Genomic DNA, 27,530 nt, shown 5'->3' with positions numbered 1-27,530 from the left:
GAAAGCCGATGAGAGACAAACAGACACACATAAACAATATTTTATTGTATTAGTATAGATAGACAGAGAAAAGTAATTCATGTAGGTAGTAAAAAAGCAAATAATAATAATAATAATAATAATAATAATAATAATAGTTTAGCGTCCTATGATTATGCACTGAGGTTAAGGAAGACGTTGATGATTACAGCCCGGATTTATATGCGAAATACATGTTTATAGTGACATGCAAGAACGTATGGAAAATGTTTTCTTTCTTCCGACGGACTTGCAAGAATTCGTTTGAGATGCATGTAAGTGCATATTTTGAGTGAATTTCGATGTGTATGCATATTTTGTAAACTTTGCAGGATACTGCATATTCCTGAATTTTATTGCTGCATACTAGCATATTTGAGAGTATATCACATGAAAGTAGGCTATACTTAAAGTGAACTGACTCCGTTTGTAAACGCAGTGTAGAACAAAATGTTGTACAGAATAATAGCAGAAAGTGTTGCATAACTGAAACAACCAAATGCTAATATCTAGCAGTAGACACGCTAGTATTAAATGTAAATAAATTATTGTGAAAGCTCTATCGCGCTTACGTATTTTTCGCGAAGTTGCGACAAATGTTCCAGTACCTTCTCATCCAGTGAAGAGCTCGTGGCTCCAAGCAGTGCAGTATTATACAGATATCTTAAAAATCAATGAAGACAGCCGAAGACTCACTAAGTCCCGATGATGCAGCCGCTATTTATGTATCTCAAAAATATTTCTCTACAAGTGGCATTGAGAACAAAATTAAGTACATACATAACCACTTCTCGGCAATACCTGAAGTTGTCAGACAGTTGGAATACTGTAAGAAGGCTTTACAACATTCACTCTCCTTGTTGGGCGAATTATCGCAGACTTTGTCCAGTGAAACAATTCATGGTCTTGCCAAAATAGCGTCAGATAAACTTTGTAAAGTATTTGGCAAAAAAAAAAAAAAAAAAATCCGGGTACAAAACAATCTGTGCCATTACAAATGTACTTAATGGTGAAAACATGGAATGGGAAGAGAATGTAACACAGGAAGACTTTCATGTATTTCACATGTACGAGTGACTTCTGCTGATGTAGAAAGAAACTTTTCGATCTACAAAACGTTTTTTACTGATAAATACAGAGTTGACAGAAAAAAAAAACTTAAGGAAGATAGTTCATTGCAACAGAGATCGTTAAGATAAGATATTTTTGTAAGAACCTTTTTTTTTATTTTTTATTTTCTTAGTGTATATTTCAGTGCATATGTTAAATTTTTAAATGCATATTTTAGTGCATATTTTTATACTGTATTTTTCGTGCATGTTTGCATGAATATTTTGGGGCTTGTTTATGTATGGAAATCCGGGCCCTATTGATGATAATGATTGAATAAAGAAAGCCGAAGGTAACAGAATATCGAGAAAACTCGCGCACACAACTTGTCAGTCACTAAACTCACTTGCCAAGAGCTGAGATCGAACCTCGGACACATCGACCCACCACTGGACACAGTAAGGCCTACATGACTGAACAACTCAAAGGTCAAATTTCTTAACCTGGAAACTTTAAATTTTTACAGTGCATGGGATTTGTAATGTGGGATACCATTAAGGAATTTGGTATATAGACTTTGCCATTTAATATAATTATACACGTGTTTCGTCGGTTTTTGGTATTTTCCCTAGAATGGAAGAAGGGGAAGGAATGGGGTTACAATCGTTATAACAAAATGAAAATATCTCAAAATCCTTTAAGGTTAGAGACATGAAATTTGGTATTTAGACTTTTCATTTAAAGTTATTAAAGATGTGTTTCAGCGTTTTTAGATATTTCCCTTAGAAGGGAAGAGAAAAGCAGAAAGTGAAAAAGGCGGTAATAAAATTGGTGGATACTGCAATTGTTAAAATAAGATAGCCATATCTCGAAATTCCTAAAGCTTAGAGACATAATTTATTTTATTTAGACTTTTCATTTAAAATAGTTAAAGAATTGTTTCTGCATTTTCTGGATTTCCTTAGAAGGGGAAGAGAAAGGTGGGAGGAAAAAGGGATTGGTTTGCAACTGTTATAATAAGATGGCCCTATCTCGAAATACCGGAAAATTTGAGACATATGAGGGATATGAAAAGTGGTATTTAAACTCCTTAATCAACGAACTTCAATATGGATACAGCACAAAATCTCAAAAAAGCGAGCATTCAGAGCACTTGACTTGACAAAATTAACAACTTTAATAGCCAGTGATAATGCCTGCTTCAGGTTTTCTGAAAAAGTTTTTTTTTTTTAATTTTTTTATTTTATTTTATTTTTTTTTTTTTTAACTAAGGCTTGTGTGTGAATTAAGTAGTGCAAACCCACAACTGTAGAATTTTTGTTCTTTGCCAGCTTTATAAATCCAGACTGCGAAGCTAACATCGCTGGAGCTGCATCACCACATATTTCTACAACTCTGTTCCAGGACAAACTATTTTCAAGAAAAAATTATTGTGAGCAGGAAAACAACAGAACCTTTTGATGATGTCTCCAATCTTTTTGAAAACAATATTTTCATGGAGTGCTCTGCTTGTGTCACCGTGTAACCTATTGCTGTGGCTATCCGAAAATCTTACATGATAAAGTATGTAATTTGATATATCATTGAAAAGATAATGACAAAAAGAAAATTTATATAGGAAAAATGTTTTGTCTCGCTGTTCTTAAACAATAAGCGAGATATCAGATATATATGCCCCTTCGACAGAAACTTATAAAACTGAGAAAGAATGGGTAGGTTATTCATTTATTTATGTTTGGAAGACTTAAGTACTCGATTTATTTTTAATTTAGATTATTTGAGTTGGTCATGTCAGGACAGTTGCGTGATCCTCTAATCCAACTCTCTGGAAAGTGAGACAATGTGGTGGAAAATACTTATTCTGAGAAAGTTGATCTTATATGATTGTCTGTACACCCGCCGGTGGCTGTTCAAGGCCCACGTTCCGTCCTTCATAACCTTGGTGTTGCGTAATGACTAAAGAAATTGAATTTAATTGAAACATATTCTGGAGTAACATTTCTGGAGTAATGTTATCTACTAATGAACGTTTTCCATTAGTATTTCATTATACACCTCAGACTTAGGGGGCATAAATAAATAAATGACATTCCTGATTAAACTAATAAATTTCATTTCAAGTAACTTAATTTTAATATATACAAAGATAATATTTGCAGTCTGGAACATAATTTGTCAACACTGATCAATTGATTTAAAATATATAAAGTGGACGCTCAAGTGTACGCTGGATAAAATGGGCTTCAATCCTGCTTTACACTGGATAAAAGTACAAACTATAGTTTAGCCCCTCCCTTGATTATATCCTGGACCCGCCACTGTATATATATATAGAGGAGAAGGTCTAAATACGGGCTGTGGTCTAAATATGGGCTAGGTGACGTTCTAGACTTCTGTATGCTTGTCTAGTACTAAAACCTAGTGACAAATGTGTGAAAGCATTATTCAAGGACGAAGGTGGTAGCGTGATTCAGTTGGCGATGAACAGTTGGGTTTGGTTGATCAACTTGTGTATTTTGCCTGTGTGCAATCGTGTGAAAGTTTTATCAAGTATGTGTCTTGTATTATTTTTGACCGTAAGAAAACCCAGTTTGAAAAATTGTAACAGGTAAGTTGTATTATGCAGGGATAGCACTTGTAGTTAGTATAAAATGAAAGGTAAATCATATTGTGTATGAGTACTGTTAAGCGACAAAGCAAAATCTATGAATGGTCTAAATACAGGCTACCTTGCTAGGTCTAAATATAAGCTAGTGGCACATATTTGGACCATCATTGTAAAATTCTCAAACTATGTATTTTGTTTCAGCATGCCAAAATCGAAACCCAAACATTCCAAAAGGCAAGAGAAAGATGCGGAAGCAAGATGTGGACATGACGAGTGCTATTTGCGCCGTAAGAAAAAAAAAAAAACGCATGGGGACACTGAAGGCAGCAAAGATTTTTAATGTCGCACTTAAAACTCTGCAAACGTTAAGGAAGAAACAATCTAACTCCCATTGAAGCAGCAACGACAAAACTTGGAAGAAAACCTATATTAGAGGACGAGCTTGAAAAGCAATTGGTAGAATATCTACACCTCATGGAGCAAAATTTCTTTGGATACACCAGGAGCGACTTGCAACGTATGGCGTATCAACTAGCATAATGAAATGGTCTTCAACATCCATTTAGGGACACAGAAGCTGGAAGATCATGGTTTGATCTTTTCCTTCGTCGGCACAAAAACGTTATTGCGCTTCGTAAACCATGTGGAACGTCTTTTGCTCGCGCTTTCGGTTTCAACAAGGAAGATATTCAGCAGTTTTTTCGTCTGCTCGAAAATGCTTATGATGAATGGCCCAACAATTGTTCAAAGCAAATTCCCGTCTCTAATTGGAAGGAATTCGGACCCAAGAGGAACGGGAATGGGGAATGGCGGAAACTTCATAACGAGGAACTACATAATTTATATGGTTTACCCAACATTGTTAGGGTCGTCAAGTCTAGGAGGCTTAGATGGGCGGGTCATGTAGCTAGAATGGAAGAAAGTAGAGACGCTTTCAAAGTTTTGATTGGAAGACCAATCGGAAAACGACCATTAGGAAGACCTAGGCGCAGATGGGAGGACAATATTAAGATGGATCTCGCAGAGATTGGAATACAGAGTAGAAACTGGATGCAGTTAGCTAAGGATAGAAGTCAGTGGAGAGCTTTTGTGAACGCGGCATTGAACCTCCGGGTTCCATAGGCCATAGAGTTAGTTAGTTAGTTAATTGGAAGGAAAGGTAAAAGACAAATAGCAGCTCTAACTTCTACAGATAAAGGTGCAACAATCACAATTATTGCCTGTATGAACGCCGCTGGATAATTTGTGCCTCCCAAGGTAATATTTCCGCGAACGAACATGAGTAGTCAGTTAATATAAGGAAGTCCTCCAGGATCCGTTGAAGTAGCGCATCCAAGTGGATAGCATGATGACGAAGATGAAAATTGTATATTCTGCGATAGGAAATTTTCTGAAGAACACAAGGGGAGCTATGGGTTAGATGTATCATGTGTTCAGTGTGGGCACATAACGAATGTGCTGGTGCGGAAAAGGAAGACTATCTGTGACTTTTGTAAATAGACAGTCATCACATCTACATTATTCTTTCACCTTATTTTGTACCATCAGTCATTTTTCTTAGTATCTTTGTAGCAAATTTCGAAGGTAGCCCATATTTAGACCATACTTTCAAAACTTAACATTATGGCCTCTCTCAGAAAACTGTATGTATTATTGTTAGTCTTGGAATTTTCAACTATATTTGTAACTCTGTTATGAAGTTAATATCTCTCAACATATTTGGACTTGTTATTTCGTACATACCTTAGAACATTTTATTGATATTCGAAAAATAAAAATGGTAGCCCGTATTTAGACCTTCTCCTCTCTCTCTCTCTCTCTCTCTCTCTCTCTCTCTCTCTATATATATATATATATATATATATATATATATATATATATATATATATATATATATATATATATATATGTGTTTATGACTGATCCAATGAACAGTGACAGTTTTATTTATCTTGTGAAAGCATTAATAATTTACAAAAAGTAAAATGTATTGATTAATATAGAAGATTTTTCAAGAGACCGATTCTCCGCATTGAGCGGTTGGTTTATTACCTGTCACTCAATGTGTCGCGTGCCAATTTTTCCTCTCCTAAATTTGTGGTCAAGACGTGTGGTAGTTTTATTGCTCCGTACCTTTTCTTTACTTTATTGGGGGTATAGAAATATTCTATCGTTGGACAAACTCCTCTCTGCAGTCCGTGCACTGGCAACCATGTATGACTACAAAACTTGTACCTCAAAAGCCTTCGTTTGAAAAAAGCCATCTGCTGTTTTAACACAGTATGTTTTGACATTTTACAACTATGATTTATGAGGGGGTAAAAATTGGGACCCCGGTATTTCGTGCGCGCCACATCGGTACCATCCTCTGAAAAGTGAAAACACTACAGTAAGTTTATTATCCTATCTTCGAAGATTAAAAAAAAAAAAAAGTTTCCACGCAGAAAATCCAGGTCAAGTTATAGAACTGGTAACTCCGCTAGCAGGGTGAGTACCGCTAGTAACGGAAAGGTATTTATGATTGCTGTCACCAGTTTGGAGTTACAGGGGAGAGAAGATGTTTTGTCTCGAGCTGACGCCAGCTCGTCTGCCAAGCACCTGCATGTTCAGCGCTTGGCGGAGGACAGAATCAACACCTCATAATAGGAAAGATACCTGTTTCTGGTTTTTCTCTTATTTACAAGGCAATTTTCGTCTGTATAAATACTGTGTGACAAATACTGATCTGGAGTGAAATCTGAAATAAGAAAAATGATGTAAAAAAAATAAAAAAGGATTGAAAGTTCGTGTTAAATCAAAACTTTTACTGACTCAAGGGACTAAAAATTAGTTCGTAATTCGTGCTAACCGAAATTCATGTTAACCGATAAAACTTCCTATAAGATAATGTAGAGCGATGTCGGGACCGAAATTTTGTTCGTCCTAACCGAGTGTTCGGCTTAAGCGAGTTCGTGTTAACGAGGTTATACTGTATATTGAAATATAGTATTTACTACATTGATATATGGTATTTACTAAAAATATTCTGCTCAAAAATAACATTTTGACTAAATATTGTGATTTAGAAAGAGGATGTGTTATCCAAGTCTGTAGCCACAAAGGGTATTTTTAGCAGAAGACATAGCAAGGAAATTATAGTACCAATGAAACTAAATCACTATCACATATAATGAAAATACTTCTCTAAGAATATCCACAATAGTTGAATATTTTCGAAAAATTCCGAAGTTCCAACAACTTCTAGATAGGAGTTGGTGCTATACATTTCACTATTAAATATTCGCATACAACATACCACTTCTGTCAATTTTTTATTGTTTCTTGTAAGTATGACTGTAAAACACATACTTTTAAAATTTGAAATGGGATGAAAGTAATCAAAGCGCTGTTTTTAAAGGTGTAAACTAATAGAGAATTGTATTTGGTTTAGAACTATATGGCATATGTGGTTTCTGCTACAGCCTAGATACAAGAAGAACTTTACAGTCTTATTAATCTCATACTGCAGTATAAGTTAAAGTTAGAAATTGCTGAAATTTACTCGTGTATAGTTATATTGGATATTAAGAGTGGTACAGCATTATTTTATCTAGAAACTTAAAACGCGTAATATATGATTAAGGTAAAATGTTGTTGAGTTTGAACATTAGAAAGCAAGACTACTTTTCGTTTACAAATACATTTTTTGTTAGAAGGTTTCTCAATTTCGGGGAGTAAGTTTTAAGCGGTGATAGATATTGTATCTAATGCAAACACTACAGTTCGGACACATACACGGGTAAGATCACTACACAGCATACCAATTAGGAGACCAGATTCGTACTTAGGGAACAACTTGAACAAATATTAACCATAAAAGAGTACATACTAATTTTTCTTTTTTAAAAAAGTCATATGTTTGGGAAGAGAAAAACAGTAAATTGCCAATTTTGTTAATCGCGCCATAATTTGTTCGTTATATGGTTGGATTGAATTTGAAATTATATAAAATGAAATTTTTCAGATAAACGTTCCATGTTTATGCACTTTAGGCCAAGGGAGACGGATGATTAGGGCAAATGAAAGATGATGGAAGAAATGGTGGAACGAGAATGTGGAAGGAAACGGAAGTACTCTGAGGAAACTCACAGACATGATGTTGTCCACCACACTGTTACTTGGCCTAGAATCGAACTAGGGACTCTAAGCACCAGAAGTAAGCGCTCTATTTGAGTATAACGTCGCGTTTAGTAGGGAGACTATATGAGATGTGGACCTACAATTTAATGTGGGATTGAATCACATGAGCTTTCGCCAGGAATCGAACCAGGGTCTCCTACACCAAAGGTGAGTAAGTTATCCACATAGTGTGACGTCATCCATATATGTATAAAAATAGTGTTGTTTTCATACAAAATATTTGATTATTTTAGTCTACATCTTTCTTCTGTAAGCACAACGTGAAACGATTTATATGCACAAAACATTTCTAATAAAGGCACTAAAATATAAAAACAAATATAATGGTACTAAATAACAAAATATGGTGGAGCGAATCAATAGGAGGAGCATAATGCTGGACAATTGTAAATTTTATAGAAATGACTCTATGAAAATTCCTTTCTTATTTTCAGTCGGAACTTACACATTTTGTGAACGAACCATATCCCTTTCAGATTCTTTCACAGTTACTAAGTGAGTACAGTTTACGACGTATTTGTCTCAAAGTTTAAATTGTTCGGAACTACTATACTGACAATTTCATAGGAATTAACCCGAAACTCTTTTATATAAATAGAGCCTGTAAAAAATATAGATGATTGCAATTCGTACTAACAACCTTTATCAAACCGCATTTGTATTCATATCGATCTCTCCAGTGATCCATTATCGTATACTAAATCACAAAAGTATCTCTCCCCTAAGTGCTATAATTCCATTACTTGGGGACCAAGTCATTTGCAGTTGTGAGAACGCCTAGGCAGATGCAACCCCACTTACACGTAACTTTTCGCGGCAGTGACAGCAGTTGGTAACCTTGATCCAGGTGTTTATGCAGGTAAAATTGTAAAGTAGATGACCAACGAAACAGTTCTCCAGTCTAAGATAAATCTCCATGGTTCGGATTGTGCTTCCCAAAGAACACCATATATTAATCTCAATATTGCTGTGTATGTAACGTATTATTTCTTTATATATGTATGTTTAGATAATTAAAATACTGACCAAGCATGAATCACTAAATGCTTGAAAGTAGCTGAAAATATCAAATCTAGAACAACTACAGGTAGCCTCCATTGGAAGACCTTCTCCAATTTTCCTCATTCCAACATCTTTTTCTTTCTGGAGGAGAGAAGACCTTACTTCTCACACTGAATACGTATTGAAATTGAAATTGAAACATTTGAAAAAGTTTCAGCCTGGCTGGAATTCGAACCCGGGTCCGCCGAATAGAAGTTCAATACGCTAACCACTTACCTACCGTGTCACTTCATCTCTCATCTAAACTATTAGCTAGTTGAATCGTTGCATATAAGACTATACAAAATACTAATGCTCGTATAATAAGACGTTCTTTATGAGTGTCACAATGTTACTCGAGATTTCCTTATTTAATCCAAAAACAAGTTATATAGACGTTCCTCAATCAGGAACATATCACGAAACGTTCTTCAAGTTAAGGCTACGTCATCGTTTTCAGCGATGGTCCCGATTTACAGTACAATTCTTCTTCACCTTCTAGTTTCCAAACAAGAAAAGAGGGTAGAAATAAATTTCACATTCTTTGAATTATATCAACACATGTAGATATAGTGTGCGCTATGTTTATCTACCATATCTACTAGTTTATGTTCTTATTTTTGTATGAGGAATTGATGGCCAAAGTAGAGAACTGCAATTACAGTGACCCGGGTTCGAATCCCGTCGTAGCATTTAGTTTTTCTTTACTGGTAGGTATTGTTTACGTAATTGGTATTGTAATTCTGTTATTCCTTTATTATTACTATTAATTAATAACAATAATAATAAAATTAATAATAATAATCAAAGTCGAGATTTGGCTACATATTTTATATTTTAAGTTTTTTCTGATTGGATTTCAAGTCTTTTGTTGAATAATCAACACATTTCATTGTAAGGGGTTGAGGGAGGAAAACATAATCCTGTTGCTTTTTGTTTGTATATGTACACGATACACCAAGATTGAATAATACATTTCACCTTTGTACGGGAAGTACCCTAAAGGTTTTGTTGATCATAAGAGAGTAAAGTGAATAAGTGATGAGATCAATGAACTTCGCGTACTAACAACATTTAAAGTGTGAGGTTGTCGGAAAAGTCATGTATTTTAGTAAAATATGACAAATGATGATTTGTGGATATACTAGATTTATTGGGATCATGCAATAGTTATGTCATGAATAGCTAAGATGTTGAGCGTATGTGTATTAATATTGCTCTTTGTTTAATTTAATTGTATAGATTTGATCAGAGATGGCTTTGGTCAATGAAAACTTGACCCACCACCCACTGACCCACCAAATCACATCGTCATCAACTCTGATACATGATCCATGGCCTTTTCTCTACCGACTAAAAAGTAATAAAACCAGGTTGTGAAATTATAACTAATCGGAGTTTAAATTTCTACGATCAATTTCTGAGGCAACGCTCTGTTACAATAACGGTGGATCTGACCTTTACGATATAAAATGGTAAAGTGTTTGTCATGAGCAAAATTACGATGAACTTCAGTTAAATTATCATGATCCAATTATTTTCTTGTTGAATTATCGATACTTTTCAGTGGAAAAACGAATGAAATTCGAAAATCCCAAATCAAGGTAAGTAGACCAACATACAGAAGCTTACATTACAAATTTTATGTCTACTTTTCACAACTTTATGGATTGATTGCCCTGTGCTCTAAGCGCTCGATATAATAAACACGCTTCAGCAATTATTATGGTAGAAAGCGCATGGTAAGCACATATGGATATGTGATGCGAAGCTTTATATTTTTTGTTTCCCAACTTGTTTCTCAACCGATATCGATCGTTTTCGATTATTTTTACCAACTAACCCACTATCAATTTACCATATATAGAAAGTGCCACCCTTCCCCATAAAGGAGGATTTTAAGAAAATGCTATTAGGCGTTCTGTTCATTTTCAATAAAGGGTTAATATACTGAATTTCAGCTCCGTAAATTTAACGGCTTATGAGGTATTCAATTTTTTCGCAAAAATTCGGATTCCCATTATCGCTTAGGATATTATTATAATGAAAGAAATATGATAACATCCCAGTTTAGATTAAGGCCTAACTATATACCAAAAGTCATTTCATTTGGCTGCAAATTGGCTGTGATGATTAGACACACATAGTTACATTCAATTTTTTCATATAATATTTATATATTACAGTGATTCAAAAATGTATTTTTTCCAGTAGTTAAATTCTCTAAAACTCACAGGCTGTGTGTCTCGAAAGCCAAGTAGTAGTATACGTCCTATTGCTATTATTACAATTTCAAATATCAATATCCAAAAATGCTTCAAATTCTTTTTTTTCACTTAGAGAAACCCATCTCAGGTAAGTAAACAGGAAAAAATGAAAAAGGGAAATTGAAGCCTTGAAAGTAAAACGTAGACAAATTGACCAGTGTTCAGAAGCATATTTTTAAATCAGACCCGACCCTACTCATAGGAGCTAAATATACGGTTCTGATTAGTTGGAGTTATTCGTTTCTCGCCACGTAGCATAAATATAGCTAAAATGACGTGCCTGTTACTGCCGGTCTTCGTGGCTGAGTGTACTAGCGCTATGGCTAGTAATTAGAATTGCTTGTGTAGTGGTTTAAACCCGTACCAGGGATTTTTTATATTTTATTTTTAAATTTTCAAAATACTTTTTTCATTAAAATAAGATGAAAATAATACTAAAAAATGGTTAGGTTACATGTGCAGTTTTGCTATACGATCCACAATATAAGTAGTAGTAGTAGTAGTAAGGTAGTAGTAGTAGTAGAAGAAGGAGTAGCGGTTTAGAAGCCCAGCAGGGCTCGTTTTGTTCCACCTTGACTGCCATGATGTAAATTTAACCTCAACAGCTTCTTCAATTTCCTTCTTCTATTCCAACAAAGTGACAATTTTCCTCTATTACTACTATAGTACACAATATATACACCAGAAGGTTTGGGCAATCACAAGCTGCAACCAATCAGAAACGTGTTTTTTAGTTACTGTGGCTAGGGTTGTGGGTGAAAAAATATGCTATTCAATATGCTGTCCACAATGCAGTGAGCAGAGTGGGCCATAGTGAGTGGTGGGTCGCAGTGGGTCATGGTGGGTGATGTGTCGCAATGGATCACATGCTGTTGAACCACGACCACTCACTCAGAAAACTCAATCCATTTGACCCACTGAACCACTCCAACTCTGAATTTGACCCAACATAGATGATGAAAGACCAAAAATTGCATGTTCACCATGTTTTATTGTTTTACTTCAGGCAAGGGAAGAACGCGCGAATAATATTTGTGATTTTTACTGTCCTCAATATTTCTGTGCTTTTGTCCATGTTCTTAAAGAGATACTGGAAAAACTGTAAAAGTGAGTAAAATGCTTAAAGATAGGAAAGAAGGTACTGAAGAAGGCTCGTTAAATTAGTTAACTTTAAAAAATATTCCAGCGCCCTGAAACACCATATTTCAATCAATATGAGCGTCTGTTCAATGCCATGCCGCGAAAAATCAGGGCCCGAGGCGAGAGCATACGTCAGCGTGTCCGTACATATGAGTTGTCAATTTAAAGGTGAATTCTCTGGACTATTCTTTCTGTATAATACTTTAGTATTTTATCATGACTGAAATCAGAAAGTTTCAGCATTATTTCACTGGAATCGTAAAAGTGTGAAATTACTGAATTCACTGCACATCCAGTGTTTTCCTTTTCCCAGAACAGTGATGTCTAGAGTAGTGGCTTAAGCATTAGTTTCATAATATTGGGTACGCGAGTTCGATTCCGGCTGTGGCAATTAAGGAAATTTTTATAATCTAAATACTGATACTTCTGATGTATACTAACATGAAACATATTCAATTTCTCTGGGTCTAAGAGTTGAGACGACTTCCTTCAAAGGTGAAATGCCAACAACACAAAATTACGTCATCCATATCAGCCTTCTTTTGCAACTGTCTGGGAAAGTATCGTGTTTGGGCAAGAATTGATGAACATAAGGTCTAAACGTCCTTACTACTGTAGTATGGGCCAAAAATGAGTTTGAAGGAATTGTTCCAAGCTGTGTACAAATTGCAAATAGTGATCGAACTTACAATAGGAATCGCTAGTCACGAGAATGATTATATTTAAGATGTCAACTCATCTTTTTACCTAGAAGAAGGGCGAAACAAAATGAATTACTGTTATCAGCTAACAAATATTTATATTCCATTTCTTGTCATAAAATGATAATTTTATCTGTAAATCCATAAACGTAATAATATTATTGCGTTCATGTGTAAACCTAAGAAATATCTGACGTACTCTATTTCTTTTCTGTTCTTATTAATGCGTTCTACTATGTTACTTTTTTCCTTTTGTGGTAATAATAATAATAATAATAATAATAATAATAATAATAATAATAATAATAAAGGAATAACCTAATTACAATACCAATTACATAAACATTACTTTCCCATACAGAAAAATTAGTAATTGCCACGACGAGATTTTAACCCAGGTAGCTGCAATGAGAGTTTTCTGCTTTCACATTTTTTTAAAACAAATCGCCTCAACCGGAGTATTGTTCGGCACTGGAACCTCATGTCCGTTTGACGTATTCTAAACACTACAGGGACACGTACATAGAAATACTGAGGACAGTTTTTTATTCCGACCTTGCTCTTCAGAGGAATTCTAACCCCTAGTGGACTGCGCCTCACGATCAGAAACCGAACGCCCGAGGTCACTCGGCTAGTGTCACCGGCTCAATTTCCACAAATTTATCATATGAATATAAGAAAATGAACTAGTAGTTATGGAAGATAAACACAGAACTGTCTATTTCTACACGTGTTGATACAATTCAAAGAATATGTAAATAATTTCTGTCGTCTTTTCTTCTTTGGAAATTAGAAGTTATGGTAAAGAAGAAATGTAATATAAACCGGGACCATCCCTGCAATCGATAACGTAGCCTCAACTTGAAGAACGTTTCGTGATATTTTCCTCATTGAGGAACGTCTATATAACCTGTTTTTGAGTGAAACAAGTAAATCTCGAGTAAGTCATTAAGACACTCACACAAGCATTAGTATCTTGTTTACATTTTTCCATGAAACGGTTTTAATAGGTATTAGTTTGGGTAAAAGATGAAGTGGCGCGTTAGGTTCGTGTTGTGTTAGCCCCTGAAGGAAGGGCTATACGTTGTTATATTCAGACTTTTTGTTTTATAGCATTATATAGTCATTCTGGCTTTACACGTACAAAAGAGAGGAATGAGTTTTTATGCAACTACCATTCCTTCCTTACTTCCTCCGGGTATTCCTCATTTTATAATTGCCGGAGATTTGAATGCTATTGTAGATCCCCGAGATTCTCTGACGCCTACCATGCCTTGTACTACTTTGTCGGAGCTTATATGTGTGTTAAAGTTAAAAGACGCTTTATTTGTGTCAAACTTACCGCATGTTTTCACCCACTGCACTTCTACGACTAAGAGTCGAATCCACCGAGCATACATTTCAGAGAGTTTATGCTCTGCTTTGATACAACAAAATACAATCCAAGTCGAGCTCTTCGATCATGCCGCCATAGAAATAGCTTTCAAAATACCTTTTTGCTACCACCAGCTCGCGGCCCTTCTTATTGGAAGATTCATAGTGAAATCATGTCTCGTACGGAGGTTGTGGCGGACTTTTCACCTCGATTACCTTATTGGTACTACCCCTCTGTGATTTCCTGGTGGAATTTATTTTGTAAAACCTAAATTACCCAGCTTCTTCCAATGGCAAGAGCAAGTCGCGATGAAATATGCCCACCATTATCATGAATTTTATTTCAAGCTCTCTGTGAGTTTTGGAAGGCTCCGCCTTCCCTAGCTAACCTCGCTTGCATTAACAGCATCAAATACCGATTGAAAACGATTTACTCCCATACTTTGGTCAGTGCGTATTTGCCGGAAGACCTGTATCATCGTTTTCCGGAGGAGACTATAACTATTTATCATGTTGATTTGATTTTGCGACAACGGCGTTCTACCACCATTCACTCTCTCATTTTGGGAGATGGCACCAACACTACTAATTCTACGTGCATTTTAGAAGATTTCAAGCGCTACTACACAGAATTTCCGAATGTGCGTCCTCACGAATGATGCACGACATTGATCAATCCCATTGTGAGGAGGACATTTTCGCAGTCCTCAGGCGGACAAAGTGCCGCAGTGCCCCAGGAGAAGATGGATTAAATATCCAGTTTTATAAACAGTATTGTCTCACCTCAGTTCCTGTCTTACCGCTTTATTCAATGCTTTGTTACGAGGCGAAGCAGTGAATCGTAATACCGCCATAATAGTTCGCATTCCGAAATCCCGCGCAGCGCATTATGTTCAGGAGTATCGACCTATTTCTTTATTATCCGTCGATCCTAAGTTGTTCACCAAAGTGCTTACAGCCCGACTTCGATCAATCATCCGTCACTACATTAATCCTTATCAGGTACCACTCCATGTTAAGCATAAACTTTCATATACACTTTGCTCTTTGCGCGATAGCTTTTCTTTCATTTTCGGCAGGTGCCCGCGGGTGCATTAGCTGTAGATTTAGAAAAAGCATACGACAGTTTAAATCACGGTTTTTTGTTGCAGGTACTTGAAGCCTGGAAGTTTCCTTTAGGCTTCCGCACGGTCATTAATAATTTATATACCACATCCAATTTCCGCATCCAGATTAACGGACACCTGTTCTCTCTTATTCCGCTGAAATGTGGATTAAGGAAAGGATGTAGCTTGTCGACGACACTTTTTGCACTCGCATTAGATCCTTCACTCAGACAGTTGACCACCATGAACTCCCCCAGGACCCTCCCGTTTCTTGAGTCAAAATGTATTTGGGTATGCAGACGACGTCACGATTACCTGAATGGATCCTGTTCTTATTGCGCGGTTTTTAGAAGTGCTGCAGCGCTTTGCACTTCGATTACAGTATAATGTACAGAAAACTAACCTATTACAGTTCAATTGTTTTCATTTACCTGCTAAGGAGCCTAGGGTGCCGTGTGTATCTCACGTCACTTCGTTGAAGATCCTAGGTATCCCACTTGTAACTTAAATAAAAAAAATATTAATAATAATAATATAATGTAATAATGATATTGTGGTTTTGTATGATGTTCCCTTTCCTTGAGACTACAGGCTATGCTGAAAGTATCACTGACTAATGACACCGAACCTACTGGGCCCGTATGGGTTCGTCATCAACAGCCACTGATACACTCACCAAGCCAATCATCTACGGAAAATAGAACTCAAATCTTGCCCGAAAATGTAAAGATTCCAAACTCTCTTCCATCCCAACTCACAGTCCGGTATCCAGGCCTGCAGTTCATTATCCACATCCCATCCGGAAATAGGTTGTGAACCACGACTACAGACACAGGACATCGACCTACGAGTGGAGCTGGCAATGAGCAGAATGAAGATCTGAATGTTGTCTGTAAAAGCCCTATCTGAATAAAAAAAAATCTTACAAATCTCGAAAACAGAATTTTGTCGTGCAATAAAATAACAATCCAAACTGAGATTTTGATTTAAAACTGATAAAATGAGAAAATTTCTACAGATTCGGTTGTTTTCAACCCCGGTCACACTAAGGAAAGTCTCTTCCCTTGATTCACAGCTATTTCACTTCCCTAGTCAACTTATTGTGTACGTACTGCTCTTTGCTTTGATCATGTTTCACATTAAATATCCAAAACATAACTGTAACTCAAGATTTCTACTACTTCTTAAAACTACAAGATAATTATATTCTGTGCTTGAAAAGAAAGATGTTTCACGGCTAATAAATTTTATTCGACAATATTCATGAAAAAGATTGGACAAGAAATTTAACAAAAATCTTTACACTTGACTGACATACCCATCTGAGAAACTAACCTTATCGATTTCTTTAACTTTCAGAGCCAAACATTATTTAATTTTCCACCGATATTCCTAAAATATTCATATTCATTTAATATTCTTGACTCTCAAAAACATTCACATTAAATCGACACATAACAAATGAAAATGACACATTATAAATACACTGCATTATTGGAAAAATAAAACTTCACTGCATAAGGTTGTGGTAAGCTACTTTTCACTTTCTTTATCTATTCTTTGGTGCTCAAAATCCGCTGTGCATTGAGATTGTGGCCGGCAAAGAGGATTTACGCTCTTCGCTACCTCTCGTACAGCTCTGACCCACTGGACAATCTAGCACAGGTAGACACTCATGTAATATTGACACAACTTAAACCTAAAATCCCTATTCTAACCTAGCTACACTAACTTAACCTAAACAAGAAAGAAAGTCACACATATCTTTTATGAAGCACCGTCCTCATTTACGTATTTATATTTTGTTTCGCTACCACATCATAACCAAAGACGCAGTGGTTACTACTTCAATGTCGCTCTGAAATTCTGAGTTTTCTAAAAAAAAAAAAAGTATCTACTATTAATCATTAAAACTGAAATTTCTAAAACTTGATGGGTATCAGAATAGAATATCACGGAGGTTGAGCCTATTGACGAAAGTTTCCTGTTGCCGGTACGCAAAATTCATGTACCCTTGCACTTGACTGTAGCCGTGAATCTGACACTTATTTCCAAAAAAATTATCATTTAGAATCATTTTTCTTAAAACCAAAGAAAACATGCCAACATATAAAATTTAAATTTCGAGCAGTATTACCAAAAAAAAAAAAAAAAAACGAATAATTTCAAGATTTCAGGGAATCTAAACATCTTTTCCTCACTGGGGGAAAATGTGCGTGTGGTACACACATTTTCTTGTTATTGCGACAATCGCTCGGTGCTGAGATAATCTAGCTTTCTTCCCCCCCCCATTGAATGAAATCACGAAGTCACATTGACCAAATCTGCATGTGTGCGGCGTTGAGGGAAAACTTAATGCACTTAACACATCATGTTGTAAATTTCACACATGCACAAGAAAAGGAAAATCACACACACTTGTTCTGCCAAGACAAGGAATTTTGAAGTTGCCACTACCTGGATTAATTTTTACACTGGTTTCCTACTTACTTGAATCCATTCCTTCGACCGCTGAATAAACTGATATATATATAAAAAAAGGTTTTGTGATAAAGTTATGCCACGAGAATCTCCTTCGAGATTCTTAACTCGTGGGTTCCAAAAAAAAGTTTACAGATACTGATAACTGTAGTACCGTTCTAAGTGGCCATCGAGCGTCACTCAACTTCTTCTTCTCCGATGCTAACACGCCAACTCAAGATTTACGTTTTGTCACCGTCTCCTTCAGCTTCTCCTACGTTCTCTCGCTGATCGAGAACATCAAACTTTCAATAAGCTCATTCCATACCAGTAAGCACCTTCCATAAAAATATCACTGATAAAAGACGAAAGTCGCCTCACAGTTTAGAATAATACTTATTTACCAATTTCGTTCAAACACCAAACACAGCACGTCTATCTCCGCTGATAATTTCTGATACAAGACAAAACGAAGAATTAATCACAGTTTTAAAATAAGGACTAATTATTTCTCAATTAATACAGACGCCAAACACTGCACGTCCATATCCTATAGCTGTAAATGATGCAAGACAAAGAATAACAGGAAGATGATCCCTAATTGGAAGATAATCGTGACGTAACTATCGGATGATAGGCTTCTGTGCGAAGATCAAAGAAAGCCGAAATCTCAGCCGCAGCTGTGATTGCGGATTATCCAATCAAATAATTTACTCCGAAAACAAAGAGATGCACCAAGAAGAAATTATGGCTGACTTTCTTAATTTGGAATTTTGAAGAAGATTTACGAAATTAAAATTTTAGCTTTCTTGTGAAGATTCCCTATGCCGAAATATCTATAAAATTAAACTGAAAATCATTGAAAAAGCTAGAATATACACTTATTCTCTAAAATAATGTTATATTTTTGGATAAATACGTAAAATATACAAAATATAATTACTAATCATATATTCTTCATGTAATATTCGTTGAAACGATTTACTTTAATGAAATTACGCAAAATTTGCGACCTACAGTTTCCTACTACAAAATAAAACAGTTTTTCTCTAACATTCTAAATAAAATTAAATATACAAGGTGCTCAAAAGCACCGGGCCATGTTACGTTATGCCGAGCATAAGGTAACACACTTACGTCACAACCTACTCTCCTTTTCGAGGAGATTTGGTCCCCGTTGTTGTTACAAATTCCCCAGCTTTTGTTTTCCCAGCGTGTACGTCTCCTTCATTTAGTTCATCGTATCCACTTTATCAATACATTGCATCTAAACTGTGGAACCGGGTTCGAATTTTCCCAATACCAGAAATGTTCGCTAAGTGGTTCGACTCTTTATTCCTATGGAATATTTGGCGTGGCTTCTATTTTCGCATTCCACGTACAGGGCTCTACCTTCCCCGTTCACAGGGAGGGTTGGGTCTCGTAAATCTCAGATTCAAATGTCAAACTCTGTTTATGCTCGATTTCTATACTGCAGTTGCTATTAACGAATCCTTCACATAGCAATGGATACGATGTTTTTGGACTAGTTATAAATTTCCTGTAAACCCCCCGTTTATTAACTTTGCTTATTGTTGTCCGGCGTACATTACTTCACTAATATGTTATTGGACATACGCCGGTGTGGTTCTCTGCCCTACGGGACACACTTTGCGTACTTTGTATAACTTCCTTCTCTTGTTGACTAACGATCAGATTATTCTCTGAATGCCTCACCGATATCCTCAGACTATGTGGTCACAGGTATGGACTAATATCTCCGCCCCAGTATTACCTTCATATCTACAGGTTGAATGGTTTCAAGTAGTTTATCAGTTGGTCCCTACGCGTGTTCGTTTATTTGAGCTGAATCGTGTTCCTGACCCACTGTGTTCTCTATGCGCCAAAGATTATACACTGGTCTATCAGTACGATTAGTGTGTGGGTGCTCCAGCTATCTGGAACTATCTCACGTCCATAGGACTAATTTGTCGACAACCTTCACACCATTTCACAGTATCATATGTTTTGTTTCCGAATTTTCGTTATTTCCCACAGAATAAACATCAAGCCGTGCTTTTTCTTGTGGCGTGTACACTTTATATCAATCGCCATGTGCCTTTGCTGGATACTCGCACCTACTTGGATTTTTTTAAAACGTACTCACCGAAAGCTCTTTTTTCCCGAGTTGGACAGGCAGTATTTTAGTCTGTTTTTAGAAGTGGTGTTGCAGTAGGCCCTTTCATTCTCGTTAAAAAAAAAGATAGTAACTATTATTGATGTAAGTTTATCGTTTCGTTTTTATTTTAATTTTTAGCGATTATTGTCGTACAATACGTTGTTTCATTTCTTGTATGTAAGAACTATTGTATTATATTAAACCTGGAGTAAGTCCGTTTCTTTGTACATCATTTGTATAAAGACAAGTACATGAACAATAAAACTAAGAAGGTGCGTGGTTAGTGCATTGAACTTCTATTCGGTAGACCCGGGTTCGAATCCCTGCCAGGCTGAAACTTTTTAAGTGTTTCTGTTTCAATATACTCAGTGTGGCGAGCAAGATCTTCTCTTCCCTAGAAAGAAAAAAAATTGGAATAAGGGGAATTGGAGAAGGTCTGTCAATGGAGACAGTCATTTACACAGTTATTTCCAGCAGTTTTAGAGATTTGATATTTTCGTCTATTTTCAAGCATTTTCATGTGTAATCAGTGTTTTTATTTCTTTGAATATACAGTATATAATGAAATAATACATTACATAACAACAATATTGAGATTAACATATGATGTTCATTGGACAACATGCTCTGAACCAGAGAGATTCATCTCAGAATGGAGAAATATTTCTTGGGTCATCTACTCACAATTTTACTTGATATAAAGACACTCTACATAAAGACTTGACTCAGGGCTACCAACTGCTGTCAGTGCCGAGAATAGTCCGTGTAAGTTGGGTTGCATCTGTCCAGGCGTTATCACAACTGCAAATTACCTGGACGCTAAGTAATGGAGTTAGAGCACTAAGGAGGGAGATACTTTTGTGGTTCAGTGTACATTCAATATGTGTAAGGCTACCAGACGTCCCGATTTAGTCGGAACAGTCTTTTCCTTTTGTTCCTAGTCCCCATTTCGTAGCAACTGAAGTCGGGACGCGATAAATCACCTATTTTTTTTCTTAAGCATTGTATTTTATTTCACAAAACTTGTAAGGTTTATTGCTAATACATCTAATTTAATGGTTCTGTAGCCAATAATTGCCGCGTGTTCCTAACTTCGTACCATTCAGTTGGAAAGTTTGAGGAAAATGTCCCGGTTTCATTCTTTGAAAATATGGTAGTCTTAAATATGTGTTGAAAATACCATTCAATATTCTCACTGCTGATTATGAAACTCTTGGACACAATATTTTCTTCAAAAATTGCTATTAATGTATATTGCTATTACTGTGGTAGATACTTAAATTCAATCTCGACTGATGCAATTTGTCTATGAATGTATAGATATTTTGACTTACACTATATAAAGCGCTTAAGAATTAATAGTAATTATTAAGTAGTCAGTGACAAAGATTTGTAGGGTATTTATAAAAGATTTATACATATTCTGTCTGCGTTTCATTCCCAACCACTCTTGAAAATCAAATAAATTATTATCGGTAAAGACAATATAATCTTCATAGGCTGTGTTAAAATTATACCTGACATTTCACAAAAACCTGAATGTAATATTACCTACAAAGTGATTAAATCTAATTTCATCCAAAATAAAGACAACTTAATAAAAGTCTAACTAACATTAGTTATTACGTAGTATATGTTTCCAAACCTTCTTTAGATTAATGTAGGATATGGCTGTGAAATAATCTTTCACAGCTGTCATGCACTGTCCTATAGAACATCTCACTCTTAGATTGAAGTACGGAGTAAATGGAGTGCGCTGTTGCCACATTTCTTCCGCCTTGTATTTTCTTCTGAAGAAACAACAAGAAAGACAAAAAAAAGTGACAGAGTCTGTAAATAAAGCTTTCTTTAAATTCATATATTTTGAACCCTTTTTTCTTTTCATTCAGTCAAATTCACTTGGAACGGCTAATTGAAGGGTATGAAAAACAGTCTAATAATTGCGTTAGAAATTTCTTTTTGTGATGGTTTATATATCGTAGCAATAAAATTTCGATAAGAGCAATATGAAATCGAAAGAACGTATGAAACGAATAGAAAACATATGATTGAAATCAGGGGTGGATCCATGGGGCGATCGCGCGATCACCCCCCACAAGAGGCAACTTTCTTATTTTATATATAAATAACACCCATCCCAGAATTTGGAGCTCTTAAAAGTAGCTGTAAGTAGCAGTATTACAACCCCCTCCCCAGGAAGTCCGTCCTGGATCAGCCCTTGATTGAAATAAATGACAGACTAAACCGTTTCACACAGAAATTTCCTGTAAGAATTGTGCGGCAAACTAAGGAATAGCAATGGGTAAAATACTGCTACTGAAGTTGGATAAGAGTGAAAACTGGAGTAGTGTGCTAGTGATACGTGTCGAGAAAATATGACGTACGAAAACGCTCATTCGTCTGTATTGCGAAAACTCAAAATATCCGCAAATCAAATTCCGTTTGTCAAATAAAAGTTACATCGTTAAGTATACTGTGAAGACGTCTGCTCCCCACTTCCGATGGTTTAGATCCGACTTTATCCGTGGAACAACAGTATGATATTTAACAAATACCAGGAGGTCTCAATGAACCATCGCACTGTAGTAGGAAGAGATAAACTGATGAACTGGACAGGAGGCCTACCTACGTATTAATGAATTATGGCAAGGAAGTTTGGATAGCGTAGACAAGAAGAAAATAAAAAAGGCCCCTACATCAACCAAAAATGGAGGAAAGTGATTAGTTGGAAAGTGTACAAGGAGACTTACGGGATTGGGTGAAGGCTTCAGCAAATGGAATAAATTTTTTTTGTAACAATGACTATATATATGTCTGAATAAGAGAATTTAAACTTTTTCGTAACAATGGCTATATATATATATATATATATATATATATATATATATGTGTGTGTGTGTGTGTGTGTCTGTGTCTGTGTCTGTGTCTGTGTCTGTGTCTGTCTGTTAAAAGAATTTTTAAAAGATTGTTCATAACAATGACATATATGTCTGTATTTTCATTTATGTTCTATAGTGTCTGAGGAAGGATATGTTAGATATCCGAAACCGTTACATGTTATAGTTTAAAATACAGTGGGTTTGAAGCTTTGGTCAGTGTTTCTTTTGTTAAAAGAAATTATAAATTCATTTGTGAATATTAACGAAAGATTTGTAAATATAAAATAAAAGGAGAAAAGACGCATCCTAAATACCTTTTAATCACTTTCACTGCTTCCACTTAAACACTTTCGGCACTATTTGACCCTCTCTCCCAATCAGCCTACCAATTGAACGTATTTTCCGCACTTCACTCCCCATGACGAGCAATACAGTAAATACAATATTGCGCACGACATATAAAATATTTTAAACATTTCATCAATCTAGAAATGTAATGGTGAATAGGAACTGAATCGCCCTGGTTTCTATACTCACTTCTGACACCTCAGACACACATTATCAAACTGGAAACAGAAGAAGAATGTAAATATACCCTATTATATCTGTTCTAAACAAACGCACAAGTTGTGACTTGAAATCATGTTTAGTGACAGCCAACAAGGTACAGATGGGCGAAGAAACAAAACCACACAGAATAATCAAACCCTAAGAAAATATATTTTGTTTCTTCCATGCTTCCTAAAGAAACATAGGGGGAAGAGAACAAAGAACCTTTTCATTCTGTTTTGTGAGCTCATGAAGTTACTATTTGTTATGAACGCTTTTTTTAAATTTTAATCAGTGTGTCCATAGTAAATAAGAAAAATGGAATCACAAACGAAACCAACTTTTACTGTGAAAATGTTCAGCATTCGAAAGGACATTGGAGACCACGTGTGAACTGCAAACGAATCAATTACAAAAGCTAATAAGCTAATAACTTTTTATCACCAATGACTGAGGAGTTTTATTATTAACAGATATTGGCCTGCTTTTTCCTCTTCCATAGATATTGATCTTCTGAAGAAACAGTTGGTTTCCTTTGAGCGCCAACTGTATTTTTGTGATTTATGTTATTGCTTACTGAATTACTATCCTGATTCGTGTTCACTACTTACTATTCACCCGCGATTGAAATTTGTCTTTCTTGGAAGAAAGAAAATGAAAACTATACGTCTGAATGTTAGTCCTATATATAACTTATAAAGGGAAACGAGCGAAGTAAGTGAAACATAAGATTGAGTGGAGTTGACGCAATGTTTTTCGTAGGTGTGGTCCACGATTCGATTTTGCGATCATGCTTCTGTTAAGCAGTAGATTCATGCTCGCATAACATCAACAGTGCATACTCATCGGTATAGCAAGAAACTCTATATCAGTGAGTCTAAAACAAATATTATAAGGAAAATAACATTGGCAAGATTTGTCACTGCCTTTCTTCAGGTCAGATGCGCGCGCTTTGGAAAGTTGACTCTTAATACTAAAAGTCACAAAGCCTAAATAAAGAAAGATATCGACCTGCAATTTTTTTTAAAAATAACTTCAATAGTTTCTCAACATTTTTCTCGCTTTGCACCCCATCTAACCTGAAAAATAAAAAAGTTTCTCACTAGTCAACTTTTTACATATTGCATTGCGATAGTCTACGCACTTTCTCTTAGATTTTATTTTTTATTTTAAAATTCGAAAAGTTTTTTTTTGAATGCAAACTTTTTCAGCATTGACCCCAAATATGGTGTTAATACCTGTTTAAGTTTCAACTTTGTATCTCTTATAGTTCCGAACTTATGACGTGATATACTTAACGCAAAGTTAGAATTTGTTGTTAGTAAGATTTCACTGTTTCAATTTATTTCAATATTTGAAAATTCTTCTTGATATGGGAAAAACAGATTATTTGATGGAGAATACAATGTTCTACAATAATCTATCCATATCTAGTAAAAAAAAAAAACTATTTCTAAAATTCAGGCTAAGTTTGGCAATAATGGGCATAAGGAAAAGCATTACCATTTACTCCTGTACTGCAATCTAAGGGTGAGACACTCTATAGAAGTAGCAATTTATTTAACTATATTTAACATAGTATATGAAGATTATGTCATTATTCTTAATGATAATACTTTATTTTGGTTTTCGAGAGTAGTTAGGAATGAAATACAAGTGTATCTTCTATTAACAGAGTACAAATCTTTATCAACGATTAGTGAATTATTAAATTCTTTTTCATGTGATTGATTTATACTTAATATGATTGATGTAACACTGAGGAATACTATTGGAACAAATGTCTGTTTCTTGTTCAGAATTTTTCCTAAGATAATTTACTTATGAAATTTTGTTATTTCACAGGATTTTGTAGTAATCTTAAGATAAGGTTAATTACTATTATTGTAGAATAAATAGTCTATTTTAAGTTAACTTTTCTAGTCTCAAATTTTTGTAATATTTATTTCAGAATATGGACATCACTAACACTGTGAGCCTAAATCCAGAAACTTTGCAGAACATAGCTTACAGTCGCCTTTTGACTGCATTGCTAACTCATTGCATTCCGAACCTTCGTAACAAAGGGACAAGTCAAGACAAGAATCAACTACGACAGTATATCCACACTCTACCCGTGTCAGTGCTTTCGGAACTCTTAGATAAAGGACTGCTTTCCTATTCCTTTGAAGCTGAAATAGATCATCCATCTCGTCTCTCAGATTATATTGATGTTGTTACATTAGTAGATATATTAATGTCATCTTCATTGACGCACTTTGTCTATGAATGTATAGATGCTTTGACGTTACACTGTGTAAAGCGGTTGTTTGCAATCATCTCTAAAAAGAGTGGGAAATTACGCACGTTAAAGTTATCCAAAGCACCGTATCTGATAACCAGAAACCGTACTCTGAAACGTGAATTGTTTGCTGTCATGGGTATGGATCTTCGAGCGGAACAATTATTTGAGGCCACTTTGGCTAAAAATGTGCATCTCTCACATTTATGCCTTCAGCACGCTTGTACTGATGGAGCATTAGTTGTAGTTGGAAGAACCTGCAACCAGTTGCAGATTTTAGATATTTCGTGCTCGAGACATGTTACAGACCAAGGAATATGCGCTCTAACGCAAATTATGGAATGCTGCAACACGAACCATGATGATGGAGAGATTTTCGAGGAAGAGATGGTACACTTTGTTCATCCTGAAGTTCGAAAAATAATGAGGTGTTGTTGTAACGGAAAGCAATGTAACGATTTCCCTAGTTCTTTAAGACGGAAGACCAATATCTGTCTCACGCTGAAAGAAATACACCTAATAGGAACTAAAGTGAGCGGCATTGGGGTACGTATTTTACTGACTCTCGTGAAACCTTTAATGAAATTACGAGTTCTTGAAACGAGGTTTGATGAATTCTTAGAAAGTGTGTGTGAAGATTATGAGAACTGTTTGGAAGAAGAAAAAGATTTCAAGCTTCCAGAGTTAAAATTACTTTCGATTCGAGTAGGTAAATTGAATAAAAGTCGAATGGAAGTTATTGCTCAATGTTGCAAAAATGTGACTGATGTTTCATTGTGGATAGTTCGTTGTCCATTGACTCCTTTAGCTAAAATTTCAACTATATCATCTTTAAGATTGGAATTTGACGTCAAGTGTGATGCAGATCCACTTGTGACAGGGTTTTTCGTGTATCTTCAGAACTGTGGGAGAACTTTGAAACATTTGAGTATCGTGCGGTATGATGTGGTAAACCGAAGCATTCCGTTCTCTTGGCTACTTTCGTCATGTCCTAATCTGGAAAGCATTTTTGTTGTTGGTTCCAAGTACTACATGGAAGATATACTCTACTACGGTGAGGAACATGTGTTGAGAACAAATCTTCATTATGCGTCAATATATTTACCAATGACACCACAAGATGCTCGATCGTTTTTTCAAATTGCCGTACATCTAGAGAAAGCTGCTTTTATCAATATTTTAGGCGATTCAAAGTTTCTGTTGTCCCTCTGTACTCCATTGAACCAAATATCTGAAACTCTGACGTATTTAGAGGTGGATGAAGGTCAAGTTCTGTCAGAGCCAGTGAATATAGAGTTATTTCAAAATACATACCCACAGGTCTCTTGTATCAAACAGCTAAAACGCAACATAGAAATTCTTGCAATTGAGTTCAAAGATGACCTGAAATTATTTTAAATTCTAAACGAGTAGCTTAGCTAATAAAGTACGAAATGAACTTTAGAGAATAAATTTTTTGGAATCCGTAGTTTCCTCTTTTTCATTAACAGAATATTTGTAGAGAATGTGTGTTAAACGTAAAAGTTCATACAAGTTAAGAAAGAAAGTTTAATATAATCTGTTATGACACAAAAGAAAAAAATGTAAAATCAAAATAAGAATATCCAAAAGAGTATCTATCACCTTTCAGTGTAACAACCGTGTAATTAATACAAGCTTCCAAACGGTTTTCACATGCTTCAATTTGCATTTATATTTGGTTATTCAACTATCTATCTA

The 27,530-nt window shown here is 35.5% G+C and overlaps 1 protein-coding gene across 1 annotated transcript in view; it reads left to right on the top strand.

Moving 5' to 3' along the window:
• The window catches only part of LOC145690345 (uncharacterized), a 69,792-nt gene extending 42,513 nt beyond the window's left edge, over positions 1 to 27,279 (top strand). The window contains exon 3 of the mRNA XM_081765157.1: positions 25,482 to 27,279. Within this exon, the coding sequence (XP_081621283.1) occupies positions 25,482 to 27,209 (1,728 nt within the window). The 3' untranslated portion in view covers positions 27,210 to 27,279. The remainder of the gene's footprint in view (positions 1 to 25,481) is intronic.
• Positions 27,280 to 27,530: the final 251 nt, after the last annotated feature.

Source organism: Thermobia domestica, chromosome 1 (assembly GCF_964235325.1).
Source record: "Thermobia domestica chromosome 1, izTheDome1.hap1.1, whole genome shotgun sequence".
Taxonomy (NCBI): domain Eukaryota; kingdom Metazoa; phylum Arthropoda; class Insecta; order Zygentoma; family Lepismatidae; genus Thermobia; species Thermobia domestica.
The sequence above is the reverse complement of the archived record's forward strand: the minus strand, read 5'-3'. Positions and strand labels throughout refer to the sequence as shown.